Source organism: Pelophylax lessonae (genome assembly GCF_965119305.1).
Source record: "Pelophylax lessonae genome assembly, chromosome: 1".
NCBI classification, from domain to species: domain Eukaryota; kingdom Metazoa; phylum Chordata; class Amphibia; order Anura; family Ranidae; genus Pelophylax; species Pelophylax lessonae.
Genome location: NC_138768.1, coordinates 225,525,882 through 225,541,062, shown reverse-complemented (window position 1 = coordinate 225,541,062; position 15,181 = coordinate 225,525,882). Strand labels below are relative to the sequence as shown.

General features: G+C 45.0%; 1 protein-coding gene across 3 annotated transcripts in view; it reads left to right on the top strand.

Moving 5' to 3' along the window:
- The window catches only part of ATXN2 (ataxin 2), a gene marked incomplete at its 3' end in the record, with an annotated part of 179,710 nt that overhangs the window by 146,955 nt on the left and 17,574 nt on the right, over window positions 1-15,181 (top strand). For all 3 annotated transcript variants that reach the window (XM_082265650.1, XM_082265649.1, XM_082265648.1), the window contains 2 exons: window positions 8,055-8,118; window positions 8,281-8,433. In XM_082265650.1, the coding sequence (XP_082121776.1) occupies window positions 8,055-8,118; window positions 8,281-8,433 (217 nt within the window). The remainder of the gene's footprint in view (window positions 1-8,054; window positions 8,119-8,280; window positions 8,434-15,181) is intronic.

Sequence of the window (15,181 nt, the reverse complement as noted above, 5' to 3'; positions counted from 1 at the left end):
CCTGTGAAGGGAGAAAGACAGAGCAGCTTGTGTAAACAAGCTGCCTGTCAGTTCTCCCTGTGTAAAAGTAAAGATCTGACCGTTCTACTATGTAGAACGGTTGATCTTTGCTTTTACACCAATAGCAATGTCCCTACACAGTAGAAAGCACGCCCCTAGGACACACTTAACCCCTCCCTTCCCAATAAAGTTAACCCCTTCCCTGCCAGTGTCATTTTTGCAGTAACAGTGCATATGTATAGCACTGATTACTGCAGTAATGTCACTGGTAACCCCAAAAGTGTCAAAAATGTCAGTCAAGGGTCCGATCTGTCCGCCGCAATGTCGCAGTACCGAAAAAAAAATCGCAGATCGCCGCCATTACGCGTTAAAAAAAAAACACCAAAAATGACAAAAATCTTTCTCTTTGTTAGTAAACGCGATAACTTTTGCGCAAACCAATCAAAATACGCTTTTTGCGATTTTTTTTACCAAACATAGGTAGCATAAAACAAATTGGCCGAAAAATGTTAAAAAATTTTGATTTTTACTTTTTTTTTTGGGGAATTTCATATAAAAAAATGTGAAAAATATTGTTATTTTTGCAAAATTTACGCTCTTTTTTTGTTTATAGCGCGTGATCAAAAAATCGCACAGGTGATCAAATACCACCAAAAGAAAGCTCTGTTTGTGGGAAAAAAAGGACGTCAAATTCGTTTAGGTACAGCGTCGCACGACCGCGCAATTGTCCGTTAAAGTCACGCAGTAAAAAATCGCAAAAAAACCCCTGGTCCTTTAGCAGCCAAATCCTCCGGGGCTTAAGTGGTTAAACTAACAACCAAGCTTTATTTAATAAAACGGATACTAAATTTACACATAAATACGACTAGAACCCCACTCTCCTCTATAGCGCAATTGGATGAAAACAGACTGTCTGTCTCTTTCCATCCGATGCCATCTGATCCGATCCACGGGATGGATAGAAAATAGAACCACCATCTGTCTGCTTTTGGCGGACAGGATCAGATGGCAGCAGATTACTGCTCCATAGAGAAGAATGAAGGGTCCGATCAGGTCTGCCTGAAAAACTGATAGGCGGACCTGATCAGACAGCCCGTGTGAAAGGGGCCTTCGGCCGTGGCATGGCGACGAGGGGAAAAAAAAATATATTATATATATATATATATATATATATATATATATATATATATATATAATATATATATTTATTAATATAATATAATTTTTTAATAATTGGAAAAAAAAAGAAAAAAATATATTTTTTTTTTTTACATTTAAAAAATAAATTAATAATAATAACCACACTCGCTGTCAAAGGTAACTAACTGGACAGGGAGATGGTAATGCATTGAGAACAAACAGGCAGTGGAAACAGTCATTACTCCCGGCCACCACAAGAGGGCGCCAGTTCCCCATTGGAAGCCTCTCTCATCTCAAGTAGGCCGAAAGGCCGGGGTCTCAATTTTCGGACGGCGCGGAAGTACGTGCAAAAATTACAGGACACCTTCTGCAGGGCACCCCAGGCACCAGGTCGCTAATTCTAGTCGCAAATGCGACCTGGCGCCCGGGGTTTGTCAAGGCCTGCTTTATTGTTTTTGCCTTGCTGATAAAATTCAATAAATATGTATTTGTCGAAAAAGAAACAATCCGGTGTCTGCTGCCCTTGATTCCCTGCTTGAGTATATAATGCTTACTACTGAGCAAGTGCACCTTGAATTGAGCACTATTCTAAAAAGTATTTAAAGCAGAGCTAAAGACCTTTTTTTGTATACGGTAAGGGAGGGTTTATAACCCCCTGCATTTTTGTTTTTCCCCCATCAGGGAGCTTACCCTGAACTTCCTGTCCCATAACCAAAACAGGAAGTGAGGGAATCCCTGGTTCTCCTCAGAACTAGTATCCCCATTGGAAAATTTCCCCTTAAAATGAGAAGTTTAGCTGTACTTCAACTGACAGCGGGCTGAAGCCTGCTGTTGGCTGACGTCAGAGACGGTTAAGGCTGGGGAAGGATTGTGACCATATGGTCAGCATCCACCCAGATGCCTGGATCGGCGCCTGGATCGGCACCTGGCTCGGCACCTGGCTCAGCCTCTTGTCTGCTCTGCGGCTTCCTATCGGTGACTGACATTCACCAGCTCGTTTCACCAGCTGTTTGATCGCTCGGTTCTCTGTCCTAGAGGAACAGATGCAGCATCGGCCCAAATGCTGCATCCCCCTAGGTAAGTAGATTTTTTTTTTTTTTTTTTTTAAATATCAAACTTCTTTTTAGCTCCTGTTTAGTGATTACTACAAATTTGGGATTTTCTTTTACATTCAGTGATAACGGTCACCAGCACATTTATATAGTATAAATTGGGGATTGACCGATTATCGGCAACACTGATATGCACTTTCCCTGATATATCGGAATCGGCCTCTGAGGTTACCGATATTTTCGTGACGTCATTGCGTATGTTGCGCTGCACACGTTCTGGGTTCTAAGACCGCCTCCCATGCCTCGGACAGCCTCGTGTGCAGCCAGCTGCAGTCCGGTCACGGTGCCAGCCATTCACCCACAGGCCCTGGCCTCAGCCACCCACCACAGGGTGCCAGCCGCCAGCCATCCGACCCACAACAGAACAGGATGCCAGGACAGCATCCATCCATCCACCCACCCCACAACATGGTGCCAGCAGCCAGCCACCCACCCCCACAACAGGGTTCCAGCAAACCAGCCACACAGATGACACCAAGTCAGCCACCCGCCACCGTGACCACACAAGTGTTCCACCAAGCCAGCCACCCACCACAGTGTTCCAGCCAGGCGTCAGCCACCGACCCACAGCAGGGTGACAGCAGCCAGCTTCCCCACAACAGGGTGCAAGCAAGCAAGCGACCCACACTGCCAGGCGTCAGCCACCGACTGACCCACAACAGGGTGCCAGCAAGCCACCCACAGCAGGGCAGGGTGCCAGGCCAGCAGCCAGCCTTTTTTTTTTACTTTTTTGTCTCTTTCAAATTGCATTGGAGATCGTTGAGGAGAGAAAAAGTAAAAGTGTAGTCTGGGACTATTTCTCGTCTCAACCATCTCCCATCAGGAAAAGCAGCAGTGTGCAACACATGCACAAACCATATAAGCACGGGATCAGTAACTGCAAAAAACAAAAATACGTCAAATCTTTAGGCCCATCTAAGAGTTTCATCATAATCAATTATATCATGCAGCACAGAAATAACAAAATGAATATCAATGTGATTTTGAAATACCTCCTCCGCTATCCCAGGCAACAATAACAGATGTTTCTGAAAAAACAAACGAAAAAAAAAAACACGTGTCACGGTCTAGATTCAGATGGAAGATCCCAACTGCTGGACAGAATAATCACAGATGATTGTCACTGATAACCAGCCATTTACAATGGTGTCTGACTCAGGATTTAAGCGGTTGATGTCCATAGTTGAGCCGAGGTACACACTTAGAGTGAGAACATGCTGGGAAAGATTCACCAAAAGGTCGTTGACAAAGTAAAGGCTATGGAAAAATGAAGTAGTCGCTGGTATGAGTGGATGTTATTTTATCTTGGGTAATATGCTGTAGGTTTATCTATAAAATGTACACCCTATATCTGTATAGGTGACATACAGTGGGTACGGAAAGTATTCAGACCCCCTTAAATTTTTCACTCTTTGTTATATTGCAGCCATTTGCTAAAATCATTTAGGTTCATTCTTCTTCCTCATGAATGTACACATAGCACCCCATACTGACAGAAAAACACAGAATTGTTGACATTGTTGTAGATTTATTAAAAAAGAAAAACTGAAATATCACATGGTCCTAAGTATTCAGACCCTTTGCTCAGTATTTAGTAGAAGCCCCCTTTTGATCTAATACAGCCAGGAGTCTTTTTGGGAAAGATGCAACAAGTCTTTCACACCTGGATTTGGGGATCCTCTGCCATTCCTCCTTGCAGATCCTCTCCAGTTCTGTCAGGTTGGATGGTAAACGTTGGTGGACAGCCATTTTTAGGTCTCTCCAGAGATGCTCAATTGGGTTTAAGTCAGGGCTCTGGCTGGGCCATTCAAGAACAGTCACAGAGTTGTTGTGAAGCCACTCCTTTGTTATTTTAGCTGTGTGCTTAGGGTCATTGTCTTGTTGGAAGGTAAACCTTCGGCCCAGTCTGAGGTCCAGAGCACTCTGGAGAAGGTTTTTGTCCAGGATTTCCCTGTACTTGGCCGCATTCATCTTTCCCTCAATTGCAACCAGTCGTCCTGTCCCTGCAGCTGAAAAACACCCCCACAGCATGATGCTGCCACCACCATGCTTCACTGTTGGGACTGTATTGGACAGGTGATGAGCAGTGCCTGATTTTCTCCACACATACCGCTTAGAATTAAAGCCAAAAAGTTCTATTTTGGTCTCATCAGACCAGAGAATCTTATTTCTCACCATCTTGGAGTCCTTCAGGTGTTTTTTAGCAAACTCCATGCGGGCTTTCATGTGTCTTACACTGAGAAAAGGCTTCCGTCGGGCCACTCTGCCATAAAGCCCTGACTGGTGGAGGGCTGCAGTGATGGTTGACTTTCTACAACTTTCTCCCATCTCCTGACTGCATCTCTGGAGCTCAGCCACAGTGATCTTTGGGTTCTTCTTTACCTCTCTCACCAAGGCTCTTCTCCCCCGGTAGCTCAGTTTGGCCGGACGGCCAGCTCTAGGAAGGGTTCTGGTCGTCCCAAACGTCTTCCATTTGAGGATCATGGAGGCCACTGTGCTCTTAGGAACCTTAAGTGCAGCAGAAATCTTTTTTTAACCTTGGCCTGATCTGTGCCTTGCCACAATTCTGTCTCTGAGCTCTTCAGGCAGTTCCTTTGACCTCATGATTCTCATTTGCTCTGACATGCATTGTGATCTGGAAGGTCTTATATAGACAGGTGTGTGGCTTTCCTAATCAAGTCCAATCAGTATAATCAAACACAGCTGGACTCAAATGAAGGTGTAGAACCATCTCAAGGATGATCAGAAGAAATGGAAAGCACCTGAGTTAAATATATGAGTGTCACAGCAAAGGGTCTGAATACTTAGGACCATGTGATATTTCAGTTTTTCTTTTTTAATAAATCTGCAACAATGTCAACAATTCTGTGTTTTTCTGTCAGTATGGGGTGCTATGTGTACATTCATGAGGAAGAAGAATGAACTTAAATGATTTTAGCAAATGGCTGCAATATAACAAAGAGTGAAAAATTTAAGGGGGTCTGAATACTTTCCGTACCCACTGTATATTGAACTCAAATCAATATCCTAGCGATGCGAATAAGTGTAAAAACCTAAAATCAACTATGGGTGTGTGTGCCGCCATCCATGTGGGGCATATATTTACAGTGACCCAATCATTGTGAACCAATAACGAAATAATAATACTGAACAATAAATGACAATAATGGTGCAATTAGTGACTGTTCTGATAAATGAATGAGCAATATATTGTGCAAATGGTGATTATAATCTGTGCAATAAATAAATGGCAGACCGATAATAATTAACAAAATATTGTGCAAATAGTGGCTGTAGTCCGTGCAGTAATGTAACACAAATTAATTCTTCAATTCAGGTGCTCCAACTTGTGCTCTTGTGATAGTGGTAATAAATACTGCTTACCAGATGGCCTCAGGTCACACAGACCTAAAACACTTTTGATCCCTTTACTAGGATGGATCAATCCTCCAAGTTCCTCCACATCAATAGCTGTAAGGCTAGTAATCTGAATGGGAATGGATGATCATACAGGGATTAATCCTTAACCTTACTTCTTACTTCCACCTTACTATGCTGCCCTAGTAGCGTGGCAGCGGTCGGCGTGCGTTCCAGACAAGGCGGAAGTGACGTTGCTGGCTCTGTGTTTCTGGGCATAGTGATATCTACTACTGTGGAGAGGAACACTATCTATTGTCACAAACCCTTGAACAGCAATAAGCGCTTTCACCTTGTGCCAGGAGGGCACTACAGATTGTAAGCATCCAATTTTTATTTTGAATTTTAATATATAAATAAAGCAGTATTACACTATATTTGGCTTCGCACTGTTTACTATCCACACCGCCTGAGACCCACATCCAAGGGCTCTGTCATAAGGAGAAGTAAGGTAAAGGATTTATCCCTGTATGATCATCCATTCTCATTGAGATTGCTAGCCTTACAGCTATTGATGTGGAGGAGCTTGATGGAGGATTGATCCATCCTTGTAAAGGGATCAAAAGCGTTTAGGTCTGTGTGACCTGAGGCCATCTGGTAAGCAGTATTGATTACCACTATCACAAGAGCACAAGTTGGAGTACCTGAATTGAAGATTTAATTTGTGTTACATTACTGCACGGACTACAGCCACCATTCTCACAATATTTTAATTTTTGTTGGTCTGCCATTTTTTTGTTGCACAGATTATAATCACCATTTGCACAATATAATGCTCATTAATTTATCACAACAGTCACTAATTGCACCATTATTGTCATTTATTGTTCAGTATTTATTTACTTATTGGTTCACAATGATTGGGTCACTGTAAATATATGCCCCACATGGATGACGCACACACCCATAGTTGATTTTAGGTTTCTTATTCACATCTCCAGGATATTGATTTGAGTTCATTATATGTCACCTATACAGATATAGTGTGTACATTTTATAGATACACCTACAGCATATTACCCAAGATAAAATAACATCCACTCATACCAGCGCCTACTTTATTTTTCCATACATCTAGCATTTTTTTGGTATATACCATTAAATTAAAGGGGCAGCAGGTATTTATATAGTGCCATAGATTAGAACCAGGCACCTTCACCTATACAACCACAAAGTAAAGGCTATGCCTCAACCAGAAAATGCTGGCAACTCACTCTCATTCACGACTGACTGCTGGTCAGGACGAGTCATTAATGATTCTTACATGCCACTTCATTGACAGCGGATGGATAAAAAGGCAATTGGTGTTGAATACAAAAGTGATGCAAGGATCCCACACTGAGTACAGTAGAGAAATGTTTCTAGGCATGCTTGAAGACTGGGGAATCAACAAAGACAGTGTGATGCTTGTGCTACTTCGAGACAGTGGAGCAAACATGCGGAAAGGAATGAGGCTTGCTGATATGTCAGACCTCAGTGTCATGGCACACAACACCCTCCAACTTTCAAATGATGGCCTGTCAAGCCAAAGAGCTTTGATATATGTTTTGAGAAGCATGAAGAGATTAAAAATGTTGTGCTTGCAAGTCTCTTGAATCCTCAATACAAGAACCATGCTTTCTCTTCTGATGTATTGGCGAAGGCAAAACAATGGATGACAGAAGATATTCAACAGGAGGTGCCGGAGGTTCCTGCCGAAAAGACAAGTCCTGAACACCATTTTAATCTGAAAGAGCAGCATGCTGCAAAAACAGAAAAATGTCCAAAAATGCGTCAACGAACAGAAGAGAATCTTCTTCATTGTGGTCGAATTAATCAGGACATTTTCAGTGTTTTTATTGGGGCCTCATGCGGAGGGTTCAATTTCTTCTGAATCTGCAATAATGAGCCTGGATGATGAACTTCATCTCTATTTGAAGGAACCAGTAATTGACAGAAGAAGTCATCCTCTTCAGTGGTGAAAGGAAAATGAGGCATGCTACAAAAGACTTGCTTCTCATGCTAGAAAATACCTCTCTCTCTGCTCCTCTGTCCTCCACTCCTCCTGAGCATGTTAATGAAGTGGCAGCATTTTATGAACAAAACATAAGCCGTTTAACAGGTGACTAAGGACATGCTGAAATGTTCTGCTTTCTGCAGTATAATATTGTTCTTCTTAACTGTATTGGTAGTAGTGTCCACTCCAATCCATTGTCTAGCTTTTTTCTAGCAGTTTTGCACGGATTGCAGTAGTTGCAGTGAGTGCCCTACTGCAGCAGTAGTCCACTGACTCCAATCCAATCCTCTAGCTGTTGTCTAGCTTTTTTTCTAGCAGTTTTGCACGGACTGCTATTAATAATAATAATTTTTTTCTAATTGTACTTTACTTTTTTTTCCCCCCCCTAGGCAAGTACGAAAATCCACCCTGAATCCCAATGCTAAGGAGTTCAATCCACGGTCATATGCTCAGGTAATTGTGTTACTTCGCTGCTATGCAGACCCTCCTACCTTCCTGCCAAGGAATCTGTATACAGATGAGAGATCCTGGCACCTTCTTTTTTTTTTTTTTCTCCGCATCTTTAAATATGTGATTTTGTATCCTGTATCTTTTTTTTTTTTTCTTTCATTGCAGCCTAAACCTTCTACAACACCCACCTCGCCTCGTCCACAAGCTCAGCCAAGTCCTTCAATGGTGGCCCACCAGCAGCCAACTCCGGTATACACACAACCAGTATGCTTTGCCCCAAATATGATGTATCCAGTTCCTGTAAGCCCTGGTGTGCAGGTAATTAAAAAAAATAAAATACAGCGGTCTACTTCTCAGTTATTGAAGTAGACCTTTCATATAGAAAAAAGTCATGCTTCTGTTGTAGTGTAAAAAATTCTGCATGCTGCGTTTTTGGTGCAGATTTAGTCAGTTAAGAAAAGCACCAAAAACCCACCTCCCCCTGGAAATGCAGCACTGGTGCGTTTTTGATGCGTTGTTTGAGTTGCATGTCCTGTGAAAACACCCCACAAACAGTTAAAATCGCGTAAACAAGTTTTTGCTACTGAGCAGTGTGAAACTGGCCTTAAGGAAAGTGTACTGCTACTTGTTAGGGTCTCCTATTGCTCTCAAAACAGTCTTACATTTTTCATAGCATGATTTCTAAAAATTTTCTTGAGATTTTTGTCCATGTTGACATGATTGTGTGTCATGCAGATTCTACAGATGTCTTGGCTGCACATTTATGTCTCATGTTCCCCATTGAATTTTCAATTTGATTCCGATCCAGTGTCTGGCTTATCACCTGTGTTCCTCAGCAGAAATTGCGATTCAATAAGACCAAGCCTCATGTTCCAGTCTTAAAATGCCAGTTTTTGCCAAGCCTTTGCTCGCAGACAGCAGAACTTGAGGTGGTCTTCAGCTGTTTAGCCCATCCTCCTGAAGGTACAACATGTGCAATTTGAGATACTGAGTTACCATAGCCATTGTGTCAGCTCACTCCAGTTTGACAATTCCTCTCTAAACTAACTCGTCAACAAGGTTTATCTGTCTGCAGTGCTGCTACTCACTGGATGTTTTTGCACTATTCTGAGTAGGCTCTCTAGACTGTGTTTTGAAAATTCCAGATCAGTTACAGAAACACAAACTGTCCCGTCTAGTAATTTTTTATTTTTTTTTCCCCCACACTGTTTTATGTAAACATTAACAGAAGCCTCTAATCTGTATCTGCATAATTTTTTGCTACACCATACTACTACAGTTGGCTGACTAGAAAATTGGCAAGTGCACCTTATTGCTCAGTATGTTGAATGTAATTTTGTATTTCAAGGAAATTATGTACACCCAAATGGCAGATCCACACGTTGGTTTTATTTTCTGCTACAATACAAAGTTGCATGGGTAAGTATGCTGAGCAACCGTTTTAAGTGTCCCCATTCATAATCAAATGAATGGGTATAAAACTGAGCACAGGAAATGCGGGTGTCAGTATTAAAGGGCCAAAGCCAAAAAAGTAAACAAATGAGAAAAGAAAATTTCTCTTTCATTCATTGACTGACACATCTCCTGATCTTCTTGACCATTGGGTTATACTGCCCCCTACAGGAGTAGGACACTAGGCAGAAAAAAGACTGATTACACCTATGGGCAGTCTCTGGTGGTATGCCCCTCCCCTCTGCTATAGGTACTCCATTTTTTTCTGCCTAGTCAGGAGTGAGGCCAAAGTTCCTTGCTGGGATCTCTGGTCCTGGCAATTTGTTTCTTTTTAGATTGATTGGTTTCTTTTTCTCTTCTGTTTTTTCCTGCGAGTTAAACACCTCAAGATTGCATGCGACCGGGTCTCGGCCTGCCTTGCAGCATTCCTCCTGGCCGACATCCCCCCTCCTCCCATTTAGATGGCGTGGAGGTTCTGTCTGGAGCGGTGCCCATCTGGTTCTTGGTATGGTGAGTAGCTCCCCCCTCCCCTCCCCCTGGAGGGTTTTGGGGTGGACGTAGGCCCCTCCTTGGGACGGTCAGACCCCCCGGATTCCCCTCCTTTCCGTTTAGGCACCTCTTTCCTCTGTGCCTAGTGGTCCCTGTGGGTCATCTAGCCCCCTTATCCCTTCCCCTCTTCCTCCTTCCCCATCCCCACTTCCCTCCTCTCCCTTCCCCTGGATGACATCATTAAGAGTCCCACGGGGGGGGGGGGGGAGTACTCTTCTTCCACAGGCTAGTAAGGGTAAGGAACCTCGTTGTAGACGTGGACCTTCCTTCTCAGCTCATAAGAAGTTTTTTCGACCCTTGGGGTCGGCTGACAAGGGTTCAAAGCCTTTCAAGTCTCTGAAGCCTTGAAGTCTCTGGACAATCTGATGCAGCTGAGCTAGGAAACAAAAGGGTCCCTGATCTGGTGGCTTTGCTCTATTGCTCTTCCACAGGGCAAATCCTTTCTCCCATTGTATTGGACAGTGGTCACCAAGGATGCCAGTCTGTCCGGGTAGGCAGGCGTCCCGGACCGGAGCTCCGCTCAGGGGGTCTTGACACTTTAAGAGTCCAGACTACTGATGTCCTGGAACCCCAAGCGATCAGGCTGTGCCTGGATCACTGCAAGGATCATCTTAAGGGGGTTTCGATTCAATCGGATTCAGTATGAATTCAATTGGATAATGCCAAAGCCGTTGCTTATCACCAGGGGGGCACAAGAAGTGTTTTGGCAGCTCTGGAGGTAGCTGGCATTCTACGGTGGGCTGAACACTTCGTTCCGGCCCTCTCCGCCATACACATTCCAGGGGTGGAAAACTGGCAGGAGTTGGACCAAGGGTTTAATCAGTTGTGTCTCCAGTGGGGCACCCCCAAGGTGGATCTGTTGGAGTCTGGGCGCACCAGAAAGGTGCAGAGGTTTGTGGCGCGGTCAAGGAATCCTCTGGCGGACGCCACAGACACGCTGGTGGCCCCATGGGGCCAGTATCCTCTAATTTATCACATATGTTTTCTATGGCTGGTTTGGCACTTAGGCTGTTATTTACGATTGCCCTGGTGTCGCAAACTCTGACCGAGTGGGCTAAAGTTTTATGCCGGGACCTAGAGGGGGGGGGGGGGGGGAGCTTCCCGTGCCTTTGCGGAGCTGGGGGATCCAGTTGGTCCAGGGGCTACAATTTGTCTGTGATGTTTCTTTGGATGCGGCTCCTTTGATTTCTAGACTGTCCGTCTCAGCAGTGGTCCTTCGGCATATTATCTGGCTTAAATGCTGTTCTGCGGATCAGACTTCTAAGAAGGCCTTGTCTGATCTCCCATTTGTGGGGGATTGCCTGTTTAGAAATTCTTTGGATGACATTAAGGAGCCTCACGGGGAGAGGGGGGGGGGGGGGCGGAAGAGTACTCTTTTCTCAGGCTTCCAAGGGGAAGGAGCTCTGTCATAGACGAGGGCCATTCTTTTCGTTCCTCGGGGTCTCAAGACAAGGGATCTAAGTCCTTCAGGGCCCCCACCAGTGGTTCCAAGAGGAACTGGTCTGCCAAGCCACGAGCGGGCTCTAACAGACCTGCGGGCAAGGCTTCCTCTGCATGAAGGGGTGCCCTCACCCGTCTCTGGGGTGGGGGGGACAGCTTCGCTGGTTTCCGGATCCACGGACCTCCCTGGTACAAGACAAGTGGGTCCACAAACTTATTTGGTCCGGCTACAAGATCGACTTTTGGTCTTATCCTCTGGAAAAGTTCTTCCCTTCCAACCTGCGTTTGTCCCCAGATCGCTTACGGGGTCTCTTTGGGGCAGTGCAAGACTTGTTCCTTCAAGGGGGGATTCTCCTGGTTCCAACTTCGGAACTTTTTCAGGGGTTTTACTCAAATCTGTTTCCAATTCCCGGGAATGAAGGCAAGGTACGACCAATTGTAGACCTCAAGGCGCTAAACTGCTTTGTGCGAGTACAGAAGTTCTGAATGGAGTCCATTCTCACGGTAGTGGCTTCTCTACATCAGGGGGATTTTCTCGCTTCGATCAACATCAAGGATGCCTACGTTCACATTCCAATATATGCCAGTCACCAGCGCTTCCTCCGCTTAGCCAAGGGGGAGGAGCATTATCAGTTTGTGGCATTACCCTTTACCTTTTTGGTCTCGCCGCCTCACCCTTTTTGGTCTCGGTCTCGCCTTCACGAAAGTGTTGGCCCCGTTACTAGCATAGTTGCATCAGCGGGGGATTGCAGGACTGGGGTACCTGGACGATTTTGTGCTCTGATGGATAACTTGGAGAATACTCTGCAAACTCTGAGGGAGTTTGGTTGGATTCTGAACCGTCCGAAGTCTGCTCTGGTTCCGTCCACATGACTGGCCTATCTGGGTCTGGCTCTGGACCCAGCCTCAACAAGAGTGTTTCTTCCTCTGGAAAAGCTCCAGAAATTGCAGGAGGCATTTCAGCTTCTGTTGTCCATCAGACGGTCATCCCTCCAGGCTTGCATGCGGGTGCTCGGCCTGATGGTGTCTACCTTCGCGGTGGAGTTGTTTGCATAGTTCCACACGAGATCTCTGCAAAAAAGACGTTGTGGTGAAATGTCTCTAGACAATCTGATCCTCTTAAACCGGGGTAGGAGAGGGTCCCTGATCTGGTGGCTTCATTCTCCAGCACTTCAACAGGGAAAATCCTTTCTCCCCCTGTACTGTCCGCCTGGGGGGCAGATTGTGCTTATGTACGGGAACTCTAAACGATCAGACTTTGGATCATTGAATTCGTCTTCAGGGGTGTCCGGTATGCGTTCAATCAGACAATGCCATAGAAGTGGCCTTTGTCAATCACCAAGGCACAAGCAGTGTCCTGGTGACTCGGAAGTAAGCCAGTATTCTAAGGTGGGCAGAACAATTTGTTCCAGCCCCCTCTGCTGTACACATTCCAGGGGTGGAAAATTGGCAAGCAGATTACCTCAGTCGACCAGCGTTGGACCAGGGGGAATAGTCACTTCATCCGGAGGTATTTCATCAGTTGTGTCTCTGGTGGGGTACTCCCGATGTGGACCTGTTGGCCTCTCGTCTCAACAGGAAGGTACAGAAGTTTGTGGCACGTTCTCGGAATCCTCTAGCTGATGCCACAGACTCCTTAGTGGCTCCTTGGAGTCAGCATTGTCTGTTTTACATCCCCCCCCCCCTCTCTCAAACTTCTGCCAAGACTTCTGTGCAGGATCGAGGCGCAAGGGATTCATTCTGATGGCTCCAGACTGGCCTCGCCGTTCTTGGTACGCCGATCTGGTTTGGCTGGTCACCGATGCTCCTTGGAGACTTCCTCTCAGGGGAGATCTGCTGTCCCAAAGGCCAATCTTCCATCCTGCTGCTGGCTTTAACGGCTTGGCTGTTGAAAGCCAGGTGCTGAAGGATAGAGGTTTGTCTGAATCAGTGATTCCTACGCTGTTAAAGACTAGAAAATCTCCCTCTAGGAAGATCTACCATTGTACTTGGAAGACATATATATTGCGTGGTGTGAGTCTCTTGGGGTTCACCCTCGCTCCTTTTCGGTAGCTCTGATATGGACTTTCCACCAACAGGGGATTGAGCAGTGCCAGTCCTTGAGTACCAGGTTTTGGCCTCAGCGGTTTTCTTTCAATGTTCATTGGCCACACATTCCTTGGTGCGTACCTTTTCTGCAGTGTTTTTGACGCTTTGCTCCTCCAGTGCAGTCTCCATTGCTGCCATGGGACCTCAATTTGGTGCTGTCAGTTCATCAGAAACCTCCTTTTGAAGTCTTCGGGAGGTTCCCCTGCTTACGTTGTCCCAGAAGATGGCCTTTTTTGTGGTTATTACTTCTGCACGCAGAGTGTCGGAACTGGCAGGGTTGTCTTGTCTTTTTCACCTGGTGGTTCACAGGGAAAAGGGTGTTCTTCATCTCCTTCCAAAGGTCGTCTCTGATTTCCATTTGAATAAAGACATTATGTTGCCTTCCCTATGTTGCTGGCCTAAACATCCTAAGGAAATTGCCTTGCATTCCATGGATGTGGTTGAGGCAATCAGGGGGCAGCTACGGAGTCTTTTAGGAAGTCAGACTCACTGTTTGTGCTCACGGATGGACCTCAAAGGGTTAGCTGCTTCTGCTGCAACCATTTCCAGATGGATCAGACAGTGATTCAGGCCTATTCAATTAAGGGTCAGGTTCTTCCTTTCCCTGTTAAGGTGCACTCTACTTGGGCGCTTAGTTCTTCCTGGGCCTTCCGTCAGGCATCAGTGATGCAGGTTTGCAAGGTGGCCACCTGGTCGTATGTGTACACTTTCACAAAGTTTTGTAAGGTGGATGTGTTGGCATCTGCAGATGCTGCTTTTGGCTGCAAGGTTTTGCAGGCTGCTGCTTAGAGGACCTGGTCCTCTTTGAGGGTGTATTGTTTTTTCAGGTGAGCTCCAGTTGTTTATGATTAATCTCCATGTTACTTGGTTGGCTCTGGTGTAGACTTGGAATTTATTTTCTTGTTGTTCCCACCCCTCATGTTTGACACTGCTTTGGGACGTCCCAATGATCAAGAAGATACGGAGCTGTGTCCTTTTTAATTGAACGAAAGAGAAAATTGGATTTTTGACTTGCTGTAAAATCCATTTCTCTGATGTTCATTGATGGACACAGAACCCACCCCTCTGTGGAGTTTGACTTTCTTCTGACACTGCTTGTAACAAAATGGAGTGCCTATAGCTGAGAGTAGGAGTGTACCACCTGGGACTGCTGCCCCATAGGCGTAGTCAAGCTTTTTCCTACCTAGTGTCCTACACCTGTAGGGGGCAGTATAAACCAATGGTCAAGAAGATAAGGAGCTGTGTCCGTCAATGATCATCAGAGAAATGGATTTTACGGTAAGTCAAAAATCCCTTTTATATTCTAGCAACTGGTCTGCTCAGATCCCAGACATTTACAGAGTAGTGTTAAAAAAGAGGGGATGCTACACTATTGTAAACATGGCTCTGTCCCAACTTTGTTGAGATGTGTTGCTGCCATCAATTTAAAAAAAAAAAATTTTTTCTCAGTTTAAACATTTTTATTTTGCATTACATTTTCTATTGTGACTAAAATATGGGTTTATGAGATTTGCAAATCATTGCATTGTTTTTATAA